Source organism: Callorhinus ursinus, unplaced genomic scaffold, assembly GCF_003265705.2.
Source record: "Callorhinus ursinus isolate GAN/ISIS: 27379988/994484 unplaced genomic scaffold, GSC_fseal_2.0 scaffold10, whole genome shotgun sequence".
Lineage (NCBI taxonomy): Eukaryota > Metazoa > Chordata > Mammalia > Carnivora > Otariidae > Callorhinus > Callorhinus ursinus.
This window is the reverse complement of record NW_027397072.1, coordinates 81,265,293-81,279,324: the sequence shown is the minus strand read 5'-3', so window position 1 is coordinate 81,279,324 and position 14,032 is coordinate 81,265,293. Positions and strand designations below refer to the sequence as shown.

The following is a 14,032-nucleotide window of genomic DNA, read 5'->3' as shown; positions in this document are numbered from 1 at the left end:
GGGCCAAAGGCTTTAGGGACTTTGCAGGCCAGGGCACAGAATTTTTACCCTCACAATGTACATACAATTTTGGCTGAGGGAAGTAATTTTCCTTCAGATTTCCACAAGTATGGCCATGTCATTTTCTAGTTTCTGGTGTTTCTAAAGAATCTCAGACCATTCAGATGCCTGATACTTAGTATAAGACCCATGCACACCCCTCTACCTGGCTCCCCCCACTGTGGCTTTCAGGGATCCTCTTTTCATCCCAGACATTCTTAATGTCAAGATGATGTATGTGCGTTATGGGTCTTTTTTTGTTCATTGTGCTGGGTACTCAGTACATCTTTCAGTCCAGAAATTTCTATTTCTTAGTTATGGAAACTTTCCTTGAATTATTTTCATAGTTCTCCCTATAGTAATTATTTCCTGGACCATCTAATTAAATGGAAGTTAAAGCCCCTGGATTGTTTTGTTTCTCCTCTGTTCCCCATAAACTTAACCCCCTCCCCCAACACACACATCCACCCACCCACCCCTACTTTTTGGGAGTTTTAGTTTATAAAAAACTTTTCAAAAATTCTTATTTTCTGAACATTATTTCATGAATATATGTTCTTCTCATTCTAAGGATATTAAGATTCTGTGCATGTGCATATGTGTGAAATATTTACTCTGTTCCCTGCATTACTTCCTTCAAGGTCCTTCTTCCATTTGTCTTAGAATCTTTCATGTTAAAGACTTTTCTCAGTGCCCACAATCTTGGCTGCCAACTCACATGTAAGACAGTAAAAAGCTACCTATAAGGGCTGTGGAGAGTACGTGGTAACTATTAAGCTTTAGAGCAAGGTGATGTGAGGCAGTATAGTCATTTCATTGGGGCCTTGTGTCCCTTGGGCTAGTTGGTATCTCCACAGAGGAATCTCTGCAATATTCTAAGCATCCTCCCAATCTCCTGCCTGGGTTGAGCAGCAGGTGTAGGAAAAGAAGGTGGCATCTGTGATAAGTGTGGTTGCCAGCACTATGGGAGCTAAGGTGAGAGTGCTTCCAGTACCCCTCTCTCCACATACTCAGTTGTGCTGGAGTTCTCTATGTTCTGCTGCTCTGCTGCTCATTTTTTCTAGGACGTCTGTATCTGCTCCAGCCAAAGACAAGGAACACAGCAGCCTGGCTGCCTGGGGTAGGAGAATCTAACTGTCCACATACACATGCTTTCCACCTCACCCGTTGCCTCTCATTTTTGACTCTCTTCCAGAATTTGCAGTACTAGCCTTCTTACAGTCTTCACTCTTCCATGCACTATCTCATTTCCATAACTTGGTTTCCTTCCTTGTTCTCGTTTGTCTTTGTTGTTTATACCATTTTTGTTTGTTCTGTCACTTTACCAGGATTTCTCAGTGGAAGTGAGATAAGCATCATGTTGTTTTTGTTCAACTGTTTTCCAAAGTCAATATAATTATTATGTAATTATTTAATTTAATCAACACAATTAAAATTATTAGAAGTTTAATTCAAAATGCACACCATAAAATAACAGTAAGCAAACATCTTACAAACAAGAACAGGCTACAACTGATGTTCTCAATTGTCAAATGAAAACCTCCAAAAGGCTTTTTCTTCTGTTCCCTATGACAGTACCATACTCTTGGTTACAAGATCAACACACCAAAAAAGACCATAAACTCCCTGAGAGCAGGAATCATGTTTTGCTCATCTTTTTCACTCTGTCATAGGTATCATAATAAATACTTTTCTGAGTTGAATCTAACTCTCACACCGGACATGTGGCATCCAAGACAAAACTGCTGTCTTGGATGCCATTTAGCATTTAGAGTACTAAAAGACTAAAGAATCCATTCGTATCTCTATGTCCTAACAAGATCCAATCAAATCCTAAAGCCATCTTTTTGAAATCACTTGTTGAGTACATAAAGCCTTAAACAATAATGATTACATCTGGATAGTGCCTCAGACTTTTTACAACACGTTTCATGCCTCAGGATATTCTATAAGGTCCATTAAAGTACTTTAAGGTGTCTCTGGAACTCAAATTAGAGATCTCAAGCCCCAAAGTCCATTTAAGAATGGGCATAAACTTCAAGAACAAGTCCCTTCTTTCCAGAGATGCATCTAGGACTACAAATGACCAATTCATCCATTTGAGAAATATTAAGCACCATGATAAGTACACAAAGGTAAACTAGACAGTCCCTCTCCTTCAAGTCTCGTAAACCATACACTTTTAAAAAAATCCACAAGACAATAATATGGAAAGTGCTGAGTTTCCTAGGAATAGCCCGCTAAGCAAGTTCTGGTTTGCAAACCAACTGGTTGACAAGACTGAGGCTAAAGTAAAAAAACAACGCAATTACTGATTCCTCTTCCACATTATGCTTTAACATTTGAAACTGTAAACTGGACCCAGAGGAAGGTTTTAAACTATCAACCATAAAAACCACCTAACTCAGAACAGGCTTTCAATTTAAGGGAGGAAGGATGATTAAAACTAAAAGAAAGCCCTTAGTAAATATATCTTAATAGATGATTAATGTGAAAAGCTGTCCTCTTGCAACAGAACCTCAAAAGAAGGTAGCCAAAAATAAAACACATATGCCGTCAACCATCAACTAAGTAACATCAATTCATACTGGATTAACCTTATGCCTGTGATTTCAAATACCAAAACCGAGGAGACTCTAACAGACATGCCTTTTCAGGCTTTCCCCACTAGGAATGATTAACATGATATAATCCTGTGAAGCATTTGCAAACTGATGTCATCATTATTTTCTTAAATCACTCTTTGAAAACAAAATCAAACAAACTGAAAAACTGCATGATGCTGTAAAGTGATTTCCAAATCTTTCAAATTGTAAAGAGATTTCCTATTCCTTAAATTTTCCCAAGCATGCCTAAGTATGTACTTTTCCAGCTATGCTTTAATTAGGCTCCCTTTGTAGTTTGGTATTTAAAAGTAATGCTTTCATCTCACAATTCTAAAAACTTCTCTAAATAGGTCACAATGATTAATAGTGAGGTCCATTTAAACACACTCCACTGGACTTAGCAGAAACTGACTTTAATAAACCAGTCTGTTCTTCACATTCAGCTACCTCCAGGCACTTTCTGAGGTCATGTTACTTACTGCACAGATATACCACCAATCGTTGAGGTTTATTTGTACACGTTCTGATGAAGCCTTAGTAGAAAAACTATTTGCTTCTCCCCAAAGACAATTCTTCCCCATCTTCAGGCAACAAGCAACATTTGCTGAACTAAGCTAACTCTTACAAAATTTAGCTGTAAATAAAACCAAACACTAGACTAGGATGTCAAAAGAACACCTGAGAACTTATATGGAGTTCTGAAAGACAAGACAGCTACCCCCTGCAAAAAACCTGGAGCTGCCAACTTGACAGAAAGCAAGGCCTGGGCTGTAGGCGCACTTGCATGCCCCAATGCATGTATCACAGGTTGAACTGTAAAAAAAGGTAGCACTGTGCTAGTGTGTACTCTTGTTGTGAGACACTCATGATCTGCCACACAAAGGCCTTTGTGTAGGGAAAGAGGTGTGAGGAAATGGTTCCTCTTTCTTTACAATACATGGAGACCCTATAGGGGTGAAGGAGCCCACCATGTCTTCCTTCCAAGATAAAGCCAACAAATACATTGGGCGGTGTATTAATTTTTTTCTTAGAAACTTTGTTTTCCTCGTGGTACAATTTAGCTTCAGTACAGATCTCATTTTTCTCTTACTTTCCTTTGCTTTTAATTTCTTCCACTTCCACCCACCTCTCTAAAATTTTAGTCATTTTGGAACTGGTAGAAATGCTAAAAATGAATATAACCATGTGTCCTCTTGGTGGAATAAAAAGCAAAGAAACTGCTGGGGCTGACACTAACACTGACTCCCGACTTGAGGCAACCAAAATCACCGAGTGACAACTGCAACCCCAGGGCTAAAACAGTCTATGGAGCACAGGCACCAGGGTCATCTTCCCAAAGGGTAAGACTGGGAAGAGATAGGGAATTAGGGTTTATTTTTTTTTTCTTTAAAGGAAAGGACAAATTCTAATCTTAAACGAAAAGTTTGATTTTTGACTCCTATATATACTAAAAAGATCATTTATACACCGTTAAAATAACCCAACCAGAAGGTGCTGTTGTTATGATGGCACCAAAGGCTTGCTCAAAACAAATCTTCCCTAAGAAATTGTCTTTTTTTGTAGTTTACTAAAGTAGCAAACAAACCACAGACAAACATGTCTTGCTTTTACTAATAATTTGGTAAGTTTCCATGAGGTCAAAATGAAGAAGTATATAGACTAGTCAAGAAACTTAGTTAAATATGTAACATATCAAAATATGTTCAAAAACATATCCAAGTATACCAACTAACGTAGCAATCTTAACTTAGACCACTGATCTTTTGCTCTTAATATTTGTATTAAAAATAGACGAAGAATGAGAAAACATGCTAATCAAATATGTAGATGTTGTGGGAGTAGGGAGAAATAGTTAATAGATATCAAATCAAGACTCAATGGAACAAGAGCACAAACCATTAGGATAAGATGACAATACAGTTAAATATTCTTCATTTGTGCCGCTCCCCTCCCAAAGGGAAAGCATGGAATGGGAGAAAAAGCTGGCCTGTGAAAAATTTTTATGGAAAAAAAAAATGAGCTAGAGGCAACATTCTATTTGAGGCAGAGGTATGATGATGCATCTAAATATGAAAGGTAATACAGTCATATTAACATTTTTGATTCAGGGGGTCATTACCACATGGGGTTCTGAATCTGGATGCAGTACTTCAGTAAGTGGAGAATACCGAGGGGGTCCTGATGAGAAAGCCTGGGGAGCAGACTCAACCACTTGAGGGGTTGGGGGTCCAGGAAAGGACTGGACTGAAGCTGCCAGTGTGAACTTGGCTGCCTGAGCTCTGCATTCTCCCCTTTTCAGCCTGGGACCAACCAAAAGCAACAAGGAAAATGGAAAACAGAAACAGAAACCTCATTTCCAGCAAAACTGAGAGACAGCCCGAAAATATCTGCAAAGACTTCTAAGACCTCCAGTTCACACAGGAGCTGAGAGGGAAGTGGAGGAAGATAAAGGAGAGGGATCCTAGCAGCAGCACATCTCAAGGAGCAAAGGAAGAGGGGAGTATACACACATACTGATTTCTTTTTTTAAAGATTTTATTTATTTATTTGTCAGAGAGAGAGAGAGCACAAGCAGGGTGAGCGGCGGGCAGAGGGAGAAGCAGGCTCTCTGCTGAGCAAGGAGCCCGATGTGGGGCTCGATCCCAGGACCCTGGAATCATGACCTGAGCCGAAGGCAGCCACTTAACCTACTGGGCCACCCAGGTGCCCCACACATACTGATTTCTTAAAGATGAAGGACCTATGAGGGACAAAAGCACTCACCTGCAAAGAGGGCTCAGGGATGACAGGAGTCCTTAGCCCCAGTGAGCCTGATTTTTGTGGCAATTGCAAAGAAAGGAAAATCTGTACTCAGTTTTCCTGCAACCGACTTTCGGGCCATTTCTTTTTGTCAGTCACTGACAAATACTTGTTATCTTTCATTTTTGGGGGGTTTTCATTTGTTTGATTGTTTGTTCTAAGTAGATTCTAACCCTGGCGTGGAGCCCAAGGTGGGGTTTGAACTCATGACGCTGAGATCAAGAGTTGAACACTTAATGGACCAAGCCACCCAGGCGCCCCTCTCCTTTCAGTTTTAATTGTCATTTATCTTATGACTTAGGCTGACCATCTCTATCTACTTTGTTAATAACAAAAGGAATCCCTATTCTCCAAACAGTTCTGATTGAAGCTTTAATGCCAATAAAGAGCTAAAAATGATTTATGGTTTAAATATTCCCAAATTACCTTCTGGGACCTAGAGTGTAGATAACACTCAATTACCCCAGGCTAGTAAAAAGGAGCTAGATCACCAAGAATCTAAATTAGTGGATTCTATTCATGCAAATGTTCCCTCTTTCATACCCAGCTCCATCTTTCCTGCTTAAGAGGTGCCAAGAGGTGACTCGGAGTTTGAGCTTTTACTGAGAAGCTGAAATTAAAGGGCTAATTGAAGCAAGTAAAGTCCAAAGTTCTCATTTAGCAGACATCCTTAATCCTCTAGTCTTTGTTTTAACTAATAAAACAAAATGGCTGTCCAATTTCAGTCTCTCTTCTCTAGCCAGTGCTGGCCTTCACTTTGCAATCCTCCTCCCTATAGATGCTGGATAATGGACATTTGTCTCACTACCACATGGCCTGAAAACAATTTCCGTGGCATGTGTTACAAATGAGCTTGAGCTGAAGTTATAAACCATCAAACTAACCTGTATCACATCCTTAGGCAAAGTACAGCCCAGAGTTTAAATGGACAGTGGAGAATACTGCATAAAGTACTAGAAATAGCCAGAGCCTCAACACTCAAGCATTCTCACATACGAAGTTCAAATGGTCAACATTCAACTTCAATAAACCCTGGGCCACTCTGGGTTCTGTTATGTTCAAAGAGCACTGAGAAGAGTCTTAAAAATACTACAAAAGAGTTTGCAAATAAACTGCAAAAAGGGTTACACAAACAGCAATGTTGTCCCTCCTACAGAGGAAGGTTACATCCTATGTTTTCTTCCATAAGCCCGGGCTGAATATTTCCAGTCTCCTTAGTTAGAAAGGCACTAGTTTTCTAAACTAGGAACAAAGTATAAAGTTTTCAGATTCACACTACAAAACACACAGATTCCCCCTAACCCCAAAATACTCTTAAATAACTTGGGTAATACACCATGTGTTGTTATTTACTTTAAACTCCACTGTTTAATATCAATACAGGGCTTTCTTGTTGTTTTGGGTTCTTTTTCTGCTGTAAGAAATATGAATCAAGGTGTATGAATTAAGTAGAAACAGAAACTACTGTGAATGAGAAATTTGGAGCTGTGAAATATATAATAAAAGGAAAAAAAAATCAAAAGGTTTTTTTTGAGCCCCAAGTGAAATAGAGAGAAATGACGTTTCTATGAATTATAAACGAAAATGCTGTGGGTAACCAGAGCAGCAATGTTAATAGTATTAATGAATTAAATGAGCAGGTAGTACAAAATGTATTTTCCCACTGCAGAATATAACTAATCCCACTACATTAACAACTAGATTACAGAAGAGCAGGTATATTATACCCAGTGTAATTCTTTTCTCATCCCTTACTCTTTTTCTTAAAGATTTTATTTTTAAGTCACCTCTATACCCAACACGGGGCTAGAACTCACAACTTGAGATTAAGAGTTGCAAGCTCCACTTGACTGAGCCAGTCAGGTGCCCCTTTCATCCCTACTCTTAAAATAGAGCTACAGTTGAGGCATTTATTAAAAAAAAACAAAAAAACAAAACTCCTAAATTTAAGGCATTCTTAGAAAAAATGTTTTCCTGTGAAAAAGTCTGAAGTTTCAGAAAAATATGTACACATGAACTTGGACCCAGAGGCCAAGAGAAGAAAAATCAGGTCAAGCCTGAGCTTGCCAGCTTAAACCACAAACAGAAACAGCCTTTGCAGAACTGGTATGATGCTATCTCTGGGCCCCTGCTGTTCTGCATCTAAGCACAATATGCTGATGAGTAACTGTGGGGCAGGTCCTTAAGTTTTTACAAGCAAGGAAAACATTTCGAAGACCACAAGAAATGTGTAGGCCTGCCAGTCCAAAAGCGTAAGCTCTCCCTCCAAAGTTACCTGAACAGGTAAGCCAGGGGAAAGGTATTCTGTCAGGAGGCCACAGAAAACATCCATTTGAGTGTCTAGCTACCAATGTGAATAAAGAAAGAGAAAACCAACTGGACGTTTCCCTTTTCCCACCTCTTCTAGCCGCCGCCTCTGTTCTTTCTGTTGCTCAATCCGTTTCTGTCTCTCTGCCAGCAGCTGTCTTTTATATTCTTCTTGCTCCCGGAGCTGTTGCTCCTGCAGTAACTGCTGTCTCCGAAGAGCCTCAGAACGTTCCTTGTTCTCCTGCTGCAGTCTCAAGAAATCCCGCCGAAGCGTCGACTCACCAGGCACGTTGACGATGGAGCTGGAGGAGGAGGACGCAGGGCTTTCAGGGGTGCGCACAGATCACTCTGCCCTCCAGGTGAGACCGGGGCCTCGGCCTGCTATTCTATTCATCCTCCTAATGAGTTCCTCCCTCTCTGAGGCTCAACTAATAAACCCATGGGAATAACTGTATCTACATTCAATAGTATTACATCTTTTATCCATTTCACAAATATCTTCAAACTCCACCCTGGATGTTTGCTTGATAAGACATCTCTACTCAGGATTCTCACATCAACTCAAATTCTGTACAAGGAAAGGAGGAAATCCCCTTCTTCCACTTGATGAGTAGAAGTGGAACCACCTTCCTCTTTGACCACCTTACTTCCCACCAAGTCTTACCACGTATGCCCTCCCACTGCCTGTTTCCAGAGTAAGCAGCTGAGCCCAAGTGGGTCTCAAGAATGAGCCGCGGCACAGATAAACAGCATCACCGCTAGCTGGTCTCCCTGCTGAGAGCCATGGCTCCATTTCCGATACCCAGAAAAACATGTCAAATCAATCTCCTGAAACTGCCTCTTTCCTTGTATCATGCTCCTACCCAAGACAATTACACTGCTCATGAATTTACTCCAAAATACTTAGTCTCAAATGGATTCAAATATTCTCCTATGCAATAAGAAAAACATATGGAGTTTTAACAGTACATTTTCTTATCTCTTCATCTGCTCTCTTCAAACTCCCCTTGCCTGGACATAGGTCTCCACAGGTCTTTCAAGATACCCTTCCAGGCTCTTTTTGTTCAATGAGTCAAGTTATGTGTAGCTGAAGGCATGAAGAACTGCCAGGCAAGACCATTATTAAAATTTTAAAAGCCCCTATTCTCTGAATAGTTAGTTACTCTAAGGTTCATACTACCAAATCTTCAACCTTCTGCTTCACGGTACTTTAGGAAGCCACAGACACCCAAAACATAGTCTGTAAGATGGATCAGGACAGAACGTACACAAGTAGAAGAACTGTATTGCTGATAACCACACTTGTGGGAAAAGCAAAACAAAACAAAACAAAACAAAAAAACATTTTGGGAAAGACTGCAGTGCTTTTCAACGGAGGCCCGACTGGCCCGTGGGCAGGACGAGTCTTTGTGAGCAGGCCTCTTTTATACACTGCACAGCGCGTACCATTCACACCTCCTAGAGCAGCAAGCGCCAGCAGCAGGCTCCCCATCCCCAGAACCAAACACAGCCCCATACGCTGCCAGATGACAGAGGGAGGGGAACAATGCAATCTTGGGGAAGCACCACTGGATGCGAGGATCCTGAGGGGGGAAATGTTTATAGGAATCTTTCAAAAGATAAAGAAGAATGAAGATGTTAAGGCACTTTCAAGGTACTTGAAGATTTCTTGAAATCCTGGCATCGATATAAAACCATTTCTTCATAGGCAGGAAGCTGAACAGTGAGTAGCTTTATCATTACCTTGGCTCTCCTTCCTGTTCAGGCACTTCCTCCTCTTCTTCCTCACTCCCACTGTACTCATATTCGGTTTCATCTATAAAGAAAAGGGCAAGATAAACGGGACAGTTCACAAATCATGATACATGCATCTCCAAGAGCATTACAGCAAAAAATAAACAATATGTCCTTTATGAAACTAATAACGTGTACAGAGAACCTGGAAGGAGGAGGAGTATGACATCCAATTCCCAGAGTGAATGGCAGCATTCCCTAGGCTACCCTTACTCTGCATGGAAGAGTGGATTCTACTGCGTTCCAGACAGCTCCTATGGGATGCACTGGGGAGGGGGTCCAGGGCTGTGAGAGGGGCTCTCAAGCTCTTGACACATCAGAAAAATGGCCCCAAAGCGTCAGGAAATTCGGAAAGTCCCACTGATGCCAAAATGCAAAAGAAAGAGATTTAACGGCCCAAACCAAGGCAACTAGGAGACATCATTTGGTTATTGTTGGCACTCAGGGAACCACTTAGAGCCCAGAAGAAGGTCTGCAGGCCTGAACACGGGTGAAACATAGGAAGCACTCAGAGCTTAAAGACATGAAATCAAATGTTCCCACAAATTTACAAAGATGAAGCCAGGGAAAAACTGATGCAGAAACAATATGGCAAAAGGAGAGAAAAGTTGCTCTCCTCTCACCAGATAAAGCACAAGTTTCAACATGAGCAACCTGTTTTCACTTCAACAGGTTTTATGCCATTTTCCCCAAAGTAACAGCCCATCTTATTGGACCCTGTACCTAATGTCAGTACCCAACTTTGAGGGAGCATTGCACTCCAGAGAGCAATCAAAACTAAAAAGGCTGAAGAGATTTACAAAACAAATCTATTCACAAAACACATTTCCAACTTTTTTCAGAGATACACAGAAGTTGAAAATCAGTGTCCTGGTAAGAAAAACAAATCTGAGAACTTAAAATGGGGTTCCAGTCTATATCATATATAATTATACATAAATATTTCTACAAATTCATCAGTCTTTATATATGACATTAGTTCTTTTCATTGCTAGACAATCAAAACTATGTAATTTTAAAGAATATTAAAATAGCCTATCTTCCAAAGGAAATTCCAACCTAAATAATCTTTGGACTCCTTTAAATAGTACACTCTGTTATGTTTAAAATTTTGTACTATAAGCTATTCCTTATCGACAAGGGGATGAGGGTATTTGAAAGGTAAATGAATGCCAAGGGGGAAAAAAGGCCACTGTGACTTGAAAACTAAAAAATGAAGATAAAGTGCTCCACTGTTCCCACCCGCAAATATGCACGAGACTCCAGGCTAAGTAGCTGGTAAATGCCTGGCACCCAGCAAATGTTCCAGGACTGTGAGCTATTATTAAGAAAATACATACTGGGAAAAGGATCCAATGTACAAATAACCTTTTCCCAAGAACAAGCTTTGTTTTCAAACTTTAGTTCACTCGTTGTAACTGCATGGCTTAACGTACAAAGCTTAATTACGTTTATAACTGAATTTATCAGAGGGCGAAAAAGTTGTGAGCATCACTGATGATTTAGCTCTGAAGACTGAAATGAACATGTAAAAAGCTAGAACAGACCTCCAAAGAGGACTGTGAACAACTCTTTTATCGCCTTGAACTTGCACTTTTTAGTTTTTTCTTTGACCTTGAAGTTTGAATGTCAAGAAAAATTCATTATCAAGATGCCAGGTATTCAAATGTCTTTCTGTAAAGTTATGGTAAGAATTCATAAATTCATAATTCTTTGATCACTGTGAGCTCGAGGCCTTAGAGGAAGGGCTGTGAAAACGGTGACAAAGCTTGACTGCACTTTGCTGGACAGAGGTAAACAGAGGGCACTCCAGGCAGGTGGACACAGAACATGTAAAGATATAAAACCAAGATACGGGGAACAGAAAGGAATGTTAAATAATTGGCATAAGGGCATGTTCATGTTGTGCCGTAATGAGAGAAAAGTAGTCAGGTGACCACGCCACCTGCACAGAGTACAGCAATAAGAAACCCAGAGGGTTCTTGAGCAGGAGAGAAATGGGTGAACATACCGATGCAGATGTTTACAGGTGATGCTCAATAAACCTTGAGTGATGTATTCAGAACACAAACACCCATAATGAAGTAAAAAGAGCAGCACAAAGACATGCTCCTATGGGGGAACGAGAGAAACTCCCCTCCGTGTTGACCAGCCACAGCGCTTTCTATCTGGTGTCCGCCTGGTGACACAACACGCAGCTCCAGTCAGCTCGACCTGAGCCAGGCTGGACCTGAGGCTCATGACTGACCTGCAGAGCAGAGACAAGCTACTCCAGCACTGGCCAAGGGAGCACACACTCCTGGGTGGAAAAGGAGTAACCTATTCTAGTGGCAAAAACCTAAAATATTATTTTTTCAAGATGAAAATAAAAACAGGTCAATACCTTTCTCTCCTCTCTTCTTTCTGGTCCGGTCTATATGGTCCTTAAGCTGGATTCTAACTTGCCTTTCATTTGGCTGATCCCTTATAAAAGGATGTTTCAAAAGCTGCTCTGTGGAGGGTCGCTGCATGTAATTCTTCACCAGGCACCCTTCTATAAAACTAAAAAATTTCTTTGACCTGTAAGAGGAAGTAAAAAAGATCATCAAATTTCCACTGCAAAGAGCAAGACTCCATAATATGAGTGAATTATTAGTCTGAAAACACACAAGAGCTTCAGATTTCACTGTGAACATTCTGCAAATGCACAGGAAAGTATTAGAACTCAGGACCATGGTGGATAAGAAGCATCACTTAAGCATGGTTTAAGAGTTATGCCACATCATCGACAACAAATCACCAACAGAGAGCTTTGAAGGAAGTCAGATTTAAACAAACTGGGTTTAAATGTAATGTTGCTTATTCATCATTGAATCACAGAGGTGGAGAAGGCAAGGGGGTAAAGGAAGGCTTTTGTGAAAACGAAGGCAGACAGAGGACAGCAGATGTCCGGAACCTGGAAGACAAGGATGGACACAGAGATAAGGAGTCGGTACGTGACCAAATGCTGGGGCTCTTAAACCTGTTAATAAAACATTTCTATCAGTTTCCAACTGATTTATCTATCAATTCTCTATGCTTAATGTACAGAGGTGGAAATATGTAATAGTTCTGAGGAGGGCAAGGATTCTGTCACCTACATTTACCCTACCAGCTACTACTATTTTTGCCTGTTTCCCCATGCCTGGCTCATGATGACCCCCATCCCTGGTCTTGGCCGAGACACTCACCCATCCTATCTTTTGAGACTCAGGTAAGGCGTCGTCTCTTTAGGTAGGGCTTTTCTGGCAACAGTCTACCCCTACATCCCCAAAGTTAGGAGCCTTTCCTCTAGGTTGTCTGCATTTAATAGACCGTACATGTCATGTTTATGTTTCTGTCTCCTCTGCTGAGGTAGAAGTCAGGAATTGGTTCTGATTTTTCAATGTCGGCAATGCCCAAAACTGAGCATGGGCAGACCACAAGAAGTATGTAATAAATTTTTGTTGAATGAATGAGTTGTTCAGTCTTTTAAAAATGTGATGTAGAAAATTAGTTCAGTTCTTTCCAATTACTTCACTGCTTTTAAGAATCATGTCTACTGTCTTATATTTCCATTCAAGCTTACCATTTTTTTTCAATTCAACAAATATTTATATATCAACAATTTACATTTGTTTATGCTAGGCTCTGTAAGAAATACACATAGGAAATAAAGTGGAGGAAATCTATGTACAAACAACAGCAGATGTGTTATCAAACTGCCAGAGGAAGAAAGAAAAGAACTACTGCTACAGGAGGTTAGACATCAAAAAAAGTAGGATAGTTGATAATCTAGAGATGGGAGAGAGAAGCCACCATTCCAGAATGAAAGGAACAACATGAACAAAAGTAGAAAAGTACTAGAGAGTAATGAATCATTTTCTGATGCTAGTATGTAAAGTGGAAAAGAACAGAAAAATAGGTCAGGGTCAGCTCAGAGAAGGGCTCTCAAAGTCATTCAGCGAAGTTGTGACTTTATCCTGTGGTTAATGAGAATGTTGTAGTGGACCTTGTTTTTAACACAGAGATTCCTCAACTCCACTGCCCACAAAGACCACTTGAGGAGTTTAACAAAAATACAAATACCTGGGTCATTCCTCGGACCTAACAAACCAGAAACACAAAGGCTGAAACCCTAAATTAAAAGAGTCCAAAGGGGTTCTTACCTACCAAGTCTAAAAATTAACATTTGAGAATCAATGATCTACAATATCTTCTTTAAAATCAACTGTCAAGTTCTGCTGGAAGAGAGTTCGCTGATCACTTCTCCAAAACCAGTAGTACATTGGTGGACAGGAAGACAGCAATCAGAAAGGAGGAAGAACATTATGTGTGCAATCATCTCATCCTTTCAGAATACTTGGGTAAAATGAGAGCAATGATGTAAATGGATGAAAATGCATCTAATCAAGTTTAAAGAAAGTTTCATGTAAAAACACAGAAAGAATCTGTCATCTACATCTGTCTCTTTACACCACTGTATTATA

General features: G+C 40.3%; 1 protein-coding gene across 17 annotated transcripts in view; it reads right to left on the bottom strand.

Moving 5' to 3' along the window:
* MAP4K4 (mitogen-activated protein kinase kinase kinase kinase 4) overlaps positions 1-14,032 on the bottom strand; it is a 187,576-nt gene that overhangs the window by 44,087 nt on the left and 129,457 nt on the right. For all 17 annotated transcript variants that reach the window (XM_073897883.1, XM_025869038.2, XM_073897882.1 and 14 more), the window contains exons 9-11: positions 11,929-12,104; positions 9,495-9,567; positions 7,843-8,053 (exon numbers count right to left, since the gene is read on the bottom strand). In XM_073897883.1, coding sequence (XP_073753984.1) covers positions 7,843-8,053; positions 9,495-9,567; positions 11,929-12,104 — 460 coding nt within the window. The remainder of the gene's footprint in view (positions 1-7,842; positions 8,054-9,494; positions 9,568-11,928; positions 12,105-14,032) is intronic.